This window comes from Chiroxiphia lanceolata, chromosome 8, assembly GCF_009829145.1.
Source record: "Chiroxiphia lanceolata isolate bChiLan1 chromosome 8, bChiLan1.pri, whole genome shotgun sequence".
In the NCBI taxonomy this organism is placed as follows: Eukaryota; Metazoa; Chordata; class Aves; order Passeriformes; family Pipridae; genus Chiroxiphia; species Chiroxiphia lanceolata.
In genome coordinates this window covers 21543482-21551876 of record NC_045644.1, presented here as the reverse complement: position 1 = coordinate 21551876, position 8395 = coordinate 21543482, and the positions used below count along the sequence as shown (strand labels likewise).

Here is an 8395-nt window from a genome sequence, read left to right as displayed (position 1 = left end):
TAATTCTTTCCCCACCACGCAATCACATACAGGTCTCTGCAGCAATGTTCTTAACCAGTAGGCTCAGCACCAGAACCCAGTTTTATTCCCCAGCAACAGCATCATGGAGCTCAGAAAGAACAGTGTCATTCCCTACAGTTACGCACATGAACTATTAGTGGAGTGATCCCCAATATGAGCATGTCACAGAATGCATTTAAACACCGACTATAAGTTTAACAGTGAGATACAAAACCATGGCAGCAGCTGAGATTGCCAAGGACAATCAGTCACTGGAGGGGTTTTGGTTACAGCACGGGATCCTGAGGCAAAGGAAGCACTGTAAAACCTGGGTGCACCTGAAAAGCATTCTGTTTCCTTCTTTCTTCCTCTAAATAAATGAGGACTGGAAAACCTTAGCATAGTAATTTCAAGATTATGATAGACATGTAAAAGGTCAGACAGAAACCCAAACCCTTCACTGAATTTTTGAAGCTCACTGTGAAGCAGTATGATCCAAAAATAGCTGTTCAGATTAGTGGGAGCTGTGCAAAATTTCAGAAGTAAAACTATAAAAAGGCTTCTCTGTTACAGCCTCTTATATAAGACAGTTCATCACAGACAGCAGAAACAAAGTACCAGGAAGTAGTATTTCCTTTCAGTCTTTTGGACTGAAAATGCTGAATGTCATAGAACCAAAATGTTTTCCAAACTTAGATGTGGACATTATGTTCTTACTGACCCCAAGTTCTCTGAAAGACCCAATTATGCCATAATAGTAACAACAGAACAAGCTACCCTGAGAATAATCCAATCATGAGGCACTGTAAGTTATAGTTAAATGGAAATTTCTTCAATAACTTGAAACATTCACCTGACCAAAATTTATGAGATAAAAGAGGTATCATCAGCCTGGGGCTCCAGAGGTCGGCTCCAACTCCAGCAACTCTCCAGTCACCTGTGGGTAATCTCACAGTCTGTGTGTGCCTGACTCCCTTCTTCCTCTGCTTTTTCTACATGCCTGAAAGAATTACTGATATAAATGGTTATAACAGTAGTTTTCCAAGACACTGCATTTTTCTCAGCAATTAGGTACTGGTCCTGAAGTTTTGTGGTACTGTAGTGGAAAAAAACCCCCACATAGAAACTAATAATTCATTACATGATTTCAGTTACCAGTTCATGCTTGAACTTTCTCTCCCTCTTTTGGTTTTTTTTTACCAAAATACAGTGAAACATTTTGTTGTAGATTATGAGTTGCCCAAGTCAAACACCAGTCTTGCATTATTTTATTATAGTCCAGACAAAATAATTAAACTGATGTGGCACCATACCTGTGCCACCTGCAAATCAGAGTGCCTAAATCATAAAGTTAAAGTTATGTTAAAGTTATATCTAATACTTACTAATGTATTGTGTATTAACAAGGTACTTTGCTGGAGATTTTTTGCACATTCTATAGCCTTTTTGTACAGCAGCAGGAATTAGGAACCAAACTGTGTATCCACTCCTGTAGAAGTATGAGCCATGAGATTACTACCAACTTTCAGCTGGCTTAGTGTTTGAACCTGAGCACTTCTCAACAGCAGCTCCAAAGCTAGGTAGGAAGCTTATATGTTAGGAAAAATCACCCCCAAACTGTTAGGAAATGCATTTAAATGCATTTCTAAAAGGTTTTATTTAACAGTGAGGACCCGAGTAGGCTAGTTCTGGCTAGCTGAACAACATACTGCAGAAATCCTAACACTGCAAGACCCAGGAATCTCACGAACAAAATCAGCTGATACTCTGGAATCAAAAGATGGGTCAAGATCGACAGAGCAGTGCTGACAGATACCACCTGACATCAAACACTCACTCAAGTTGACTTTTCTCTTTTTTGCCAAAGACTCCAACTTTAATTGCTCATCCATAGTCCCCTTAGTAAAGCACATTATGTATAATGTCTGATCTGAGGAAACCTCCTCAGGAGCTTGTTCACTTTGCTTGAAGGTAAGTTTCCCCTGGATGACAGAGCGTCCTCGTTTTGACTCCTGCGCTGTTTCTGAAAGACAAAAAAAACCCCAAACCCTTGGCTTATCATATAGTATTATTATATTAATATATATTATATAATTAGAAACATCTAATTTCCAAACAATATGAAATTTATTTTTCAAGATGTCTAGCCTTCAAAGTCAGAAAGCCTAAAAGAGCTCCTAATTTTCAGAGAATTGAGAATTGCCATAACAACCTCACATATCCTGAAAATTGTTTGTTATGAGGATTACTGAAAACATTGGTTATTTCTCTACCAACTTGTCTCCATCCTCACTTCTGCAATCACAAAACTATTTACAGACTTATGACACTGGAATTTGGGAATCCTAACTCACCACTCTCTCCCACTGTCTAGATAACGCAGGTATTGGATCAGCTATTTCTTGACTGCATGAATCAGCAGTTGCAGAAACTTGCCTATACTGCACATCTCCCCAGTTACAATATAATCCACGTGTTGCATGCAACCTCAGCTCCCTCAACCTCTCCTCACAGGACTTGTGCTCCAGACCATTGCTCAAATGAGTTACACCACCAAACAAATTGTTCACAGAACATTATTACTGCTGGCACACAAAAAATGACTAGGGGTTTTCACCTTCCCTCCTACTAGCCTTTAGGAACACAAAAGAGACTTTAATTACTTCTGCTTTTGCCACACAGTCATAGAACACCCGGATCTCCTCGGCACAAGCGGCGTCGTTGAAGTCATTCTGTTTCCAGCAGGCCATCATTACTGACATCTCTGTAATGCACGTCGCCTCTAGAAGGGAAGGACACAACCAGAAGACTCAGGTCTTTAGGGTTTTATTCTAACAACCTCCACAGTGCATATATCTCCAGAGAAGTTTAAGATGGAGTCGAGGCAGGTGAGAAAATGCAGCACTAAAGATCTCAGCTTTGCTTTGGGCAGAGTTGACGCCAGCACGAAGATCAGCCCCGCTGCAACCATCCAACATCTGACTGAATTCTTAAGGTACGGGCTATGCTGAGACGCAACAAAGTGTTTTATGTGCGTGGCTCACATACGGAATAGCACAAGAAGCAGACTTTGGGTTGCAGTGTGAGGAAACCATCCTTTCCACTGAGCCTGTGAGCTAATTCCATGGCCCAAACCAGCCTCTCCCCCCTGCAGCCCCGCAGAGCACCGGGCGCCAGCAGCACGACCCTCCCCTCGGGGGCCGGGCCCGCCTTCCCCGCCACCACTCCCCGGGAACTCACCTCCCCCCTGCTCCCTGCGGTTCGCCACCTTGTCGGCGAGCGCCAGCGGGCGGGGCGGGCGAAGTGTCGGGGGCCGCTTCCTCTGGCGCCACTGGCCGCTCACCCAGCGGGTGACCCAGGCGGGGTACGCGGGCCCCGCCATGTCCCGCACGGCCCGCGGCGCCTGCGCGGCCGCCCTGTGGGGCGGGCCCTGCCATCCCACCGCACGGGAAACCCGCCCCTTCCCGGTGCAACCTCCATTTCCCACCCCCGTCCTGGTTATCCACGCAAAGGGTATTGCATGAAAATTAAGTAACTTCCCCACAGTTTCCGCGTTAGGCGGAACCACTCAGTAACAGCTGCAGCAGTCCGCACCATAAAACTTTTTTCTGTGGCAAACCTAACCAAGGAAGGAGCAAACACACTCTGCTCTTCGAGGAGAGCAGAAGAAATCATGATTGTTTCAAATAATTCAAATGGAACTCAAGGAATCACAGAATGTGTGAGGTTGAAAAGGACCACAGTGGGTCATCTGATCCAACCTCGCTGCTCAAGCAGGGCTGTCCTAGAGCACAGGGCACAGGACTGAGTCCAGATGGTTGAGGGAGACTCCACAACCTCTGTGGACAATCTGTTCCAGTGCAAGGTCACCCGCACAGTAAAGTTCTTCCTCATATTGAAGTGGAACTTCCTGTGCATCAGTTTCTACCCATTCCCTCTTGTCCTACTGCTTGGCACCACCAAGAAGAGCCTGGTCCATCCTCTTGGCACCCTTCCCCCTTAGATACTTACATGCTCTGATGAAGCCCCTTCTCAGTCATCTCTTCTCAAATTCTTTTGCAACTATGGAAACTTTTCTTGATGCTTCAAACTCGCATCACTTAACTCTCAGCCCCTCATCTGTCTCCGTTACATTACAGCTGGATCTGTATTGCTCCTCCTGTTTCTTCCAAGAAGACACTGAAACTGCTGCTTCCGAAATGGTGGCATCGTTCCCACAGCCTCCTAGTCGGTGGTGGAAAATCCCCTTATTCCCAAAAGTTTCTTCCCTAGGGTAGTTCTGGAAGTCCTCAACTCATCTGGCAGGTTCTGGAGCGCTTACGTCCTCAGCTGAAAAAGGCAGGCAACACAGAAGGCACAGGAACATTTCAAGGGCTGGGGTACAAACAGGTCTCAGCACAGCAGGAGGGACAAGGTAGACGCAGAAAACTGAAGAGTTAGACATCAAACACTGGGGACATACTCAGATCCTTGTCATTAAGCAGTTCCTGAATAAGCCATTTTACCACTGTATCAGGGCTCTTCAGGCACCAACAATCTCCCTTTTGCACTGGAGGATATATGAAGGATCAGTTTCCTTCCACAGGTTTGAGTTCTCTGACCATATACAGAAGGCCAAACCAAAGATGCTGGAAATAATAATTTTTTTTTTTTGCACAGGACATTGATTTGGATTAAAATATATTCAACCTCCTAAATACAGACATAAAAACCACTCCCCTTGCCTCTGCCTATTCAAGGAAGTTAACAAGACATTAGAAATTCTGTTAACTTGAGCTAACATAACCAGACGTATATCAGAATATTCTCAATATGGTTACTAGAATTTACTGCATCTGGAGACAATATATTCTGGTATGTCCAATTCTATAATTATTTTTGTGTTATTTTTAAAACAGTATATTCTTAAAGTCCAATATAAAGACTATGAGAAGACACTTTCATGTAAAAAAAAGATTTCTTTTGGCCCTCTTTAGAAGTAAATTTCCATCTAAGGTCCAAATTCAAACACTTTATCTGGAAGTTCTGAAACATTTTGGCAAGCAGGGTGTTTCTCTAGTTCCATTTTCTCTGAAAAGACAGGAAACAAGCTATCGTTTGAGCTGGACTACTAGTAGAGAAGAAGCAAAACAAGCTGACACCTTCAAGTTAGGCTAGAGGCTTGCATTCTGCAACTCTAAACACTGGAGATCTTGCAAATCCAAGACAGGAACATGAAATACATTTCAGTATTCCAGTTCATGTGAGGTTCAGCTACTCTTCTTTTTGCCTCTTCTAGTTACCCTTACTGATATCCACTTTTCCCTGCTGCATTTGCCACCTGCAATTCCTAACTAGACATGCACAAGAACAGTAACAAGGAAAGACACAAATACTAGGACGTAAGGGAAGATGAACTGCACTCCCCGTAAATCAGCCTCCCTTTTTCCAAATTACATTAGCTAATGGTGGCAGCACCTTCAGGGACATTCACCTTCAAAAGCTGATCTCTCGTTTAAGTAATTCCAAGAAAAATGAGGTGAGGGAGGAGGGAAGATTGAGTAATGGAAAGGCAAGCTACACAAGGAGAATTGTAATAGCTTCCTGTAAGTTACTGCTGTCTGCATTAGAATTTCCATTTTTTTTTTGGCATTCAGTCAGGGATCGGAGCCTAACAAACTCCCAAGCAGGCAGAATAAGGTACCTGATGGTGTCTACACACAACATGCAAAGATGTCTGAAGCAAGACACAATTTTACTATTAAACATGATTAATATTGAACATTTATTTTAAGGGAGAATGTGGAACTACAGAAGGGGTGTGTTACTCAATAGCCAAGTCTCTCTCTAGCCTGTATTTTGTTTAGTTGATAGCACTGAGACACTAATGGAAGGGACAGAAACTCTGACTTTAGAGGGACAGTCAGAAACCAAATTCTCTCAGCAGTGAACCACACAGATGTTTCACTGTGAATCCTGAACGTACAACTATAAAAACCATGTGAAAGTCTAACTGCATGTACAACTTGTTATCTTAGATCAGCATAGTTAAAGGTGAATCCTCCCCTGCATTTCAGCTAGTCAAAATCAAAATAAACCACAGAGATTAAACTATGAGTATTAGATTTGAAAAGAATCTATATCACAACTGAGTAAGAGCCAGGTATGATGCTACAGCAAATGCTATGCCACAAATAAATACAATGCTAACAATGCTGTAATAAAATACACCCTTAAAATGAGATTGTTGTCTTAAATACCTCCTTAAGAGGTGAGAAATTACACCTTCACTTTCTGGCTTAGCTTACATCCTTCACTTTCATTACATCCTTCACTTTCTGGTTTAGCTATGTAAAGCCTCCACATACTGCCTAACAAACAATTAGGAGATGAGGTTAAGAAATCAGTTGTATTGGGAAAAAAGAATAGAGTTGATATCCATGTCTTTTTGAACTGCCTGGATCCAGCTTCCAGGTAAATTCCAGTATATTCACACAAATTTACCCGGAATGCAGCACTTAGTCTCATATCACTTCATAATGCCCTCACTTACCACAATTTATTCTCGACTGTCTCACCCTGACCTTCTTAACCCAGTTTAATTGGAGATGCCTTAAAATTTAAAGCACCTCCACTTTAGTAGTGAAATGAACCCGTTTGGTGAGATTCCAGGTGGTTTTGACTTAACTCCTGTCTGCTGAGTTACTGTGTTTGGACAATATTAGCACTTAATGATCTTATTAGCACAAATGTTCTGTCTACCTCTGTAGTTTTGAACTGCCACCCCTAATCCCTAACTCCTAGGATCTATGAAATCCAGCCATTTCCAGCAAATTACCTGATGCCTCCTTATTTGCTCAGAGATGCCAGAAACTATCATGATCTGCTCTGATCCATTCCAAGATCCCCAGAAACATCTCTAGTTGAGACACTTGTGCATTAAATGGTATTTTTTGCAGGACAGAATGTATATAACAGTATACAAATTAATATGCCAGTGGTGTCAGAGCTCTGGAACAAATCCTGCAGCTCCATTCTTCTCTACCCTTCCTAATCCCTCTGCAGGGCCATATATCTCTCACTGCCAGCTCTGAGACAATGAATCATAAAGAAAAGTAAAATTTGTTAATGCCTGACAGGCTTTGGCTCAGTTCATCATATCACTAAAAGGATTTTGTCTCTGATTAATATCAGCCTGTCAGTAGAGGTCTCTGGGCAGAATGAGGGAACCTGCCACCCTGTATGTTTCCAATTAATACAACTTCTCAGAAGGTACCTGGAGATCCATCAATAATCTTAATTAAATATAACCAAAGGGATGACAATTAATGATTAAGGGAGTGGCTCTCTTGGGACAATGGCTGAAAAAAAGTGTGTATGGCAGGTCAGGAAGAGAGGCAGGTGGCTGCTTGTCTAACACAGCAAAGCCTGTTTAAACACAGATGTCCCTGACGGCTGAGTTTCAATTCAATTTATCCTGTTCCCAGTCCTTTAGGAGTCACTTTTCTTCCATACCAGTTAAAACTACCCTCTGCCAAGGTGCAAGAGGGGATTTCTGCTGTGGTTCTCCAGCTGCTGCATTTTGCAGATCATTTCCAGAGAAAGCAGCTCATTCTCCTTTCCTTCTAAACATATACATCCACTGTTGCTTTGTTCTCATTCTACTTACCATCACAGGGGACCCAGAGATCTTTCAGTTCAAAAATTACTACAGTGACAGAAATAAGAAAAGGCAATTCTTTCTGAGTTCTAGAAATCATCAATATTAGGAATCAAATCACTATACTTCAGTGAGGTTATATGGTTCCTACACATTGAAGTCCTTGCTAAAGGACAGAAAACACAGACTACTACTTCATTATAAAAAATACCCAGCTTCTTACTGAAAAAACAGGCAGCACTAGGTATCACAGTTTTGGCAGGAGAATGAGAGCTGTAGCTTGTCCAATGCAATGCACTGGACTGCTAGATTTTTAACCTTCTGTCAGACATTTATCTCTCCTCTCTCACCTCTCAGAGGCCATAAACTTATCCTAGCTTGTCAAGTCAATTCTGAGACACAGCATCAACAGAATGTACTAGTGTTTCATGTGAGCAGTAATAAGGAGATATCTATTTTTAGAACATTAATGCTAATGAACAAAGCTATCCTGACAGCTTTGAAAGCCTCCCTGTAGTCACACAGTAAACAGGCAAAATGCATGATAAGCAGTGAAGCCACTCACCCTAGTTTGCAGGAGCCTACCAAAGGGTTTACAGGAGCAATTTCTTAATCATCCTCAATATTTGGCATCTTACTAAAATTCCTGATTAGTCTCAATCGTGTGTTTTTATGAATAAAACCTGCACTGTAAGAATATGATTAAGATAGATGTCGAATACATCTATCACAGCTATCATGTCTGAGTATCATGTA

General features: G+C 42.2%; 1 protein-coding gene across 1 annotated transcript; it reads right to left on the bottom strand.

Annotated features, from left to right (window-relative positions):
• Positions 1 to 47: 47 nt before the first annotated feature.
• On the bottom strand, positions 48 to 3410 carry CHCHD1 (coiled-coil-helix-coiled-coil-helix domain containing 1). Its single transcript, XM_032694654.1, has 3 exons — positions 3241 to 3410; positions 2664 to 2782; positions 48 to 2023 (listed from the first exon to the last, which is right to left on the bottom strand). The coding sequence occupies exons 1-3, from the start codon at positions 3380 to 3382 to the stop codon at positions 1913 to 1915; spliced, it is 372 nt and encodes a 123-aa protein (XP_032550545.1). The 5' UTR covers positions 3383 to 3410; the 3' UTR covers positions 48 to 1912.
• Between the last annotated feature and the right edge of the window lie 4985 nt (positions 3411 to 8395).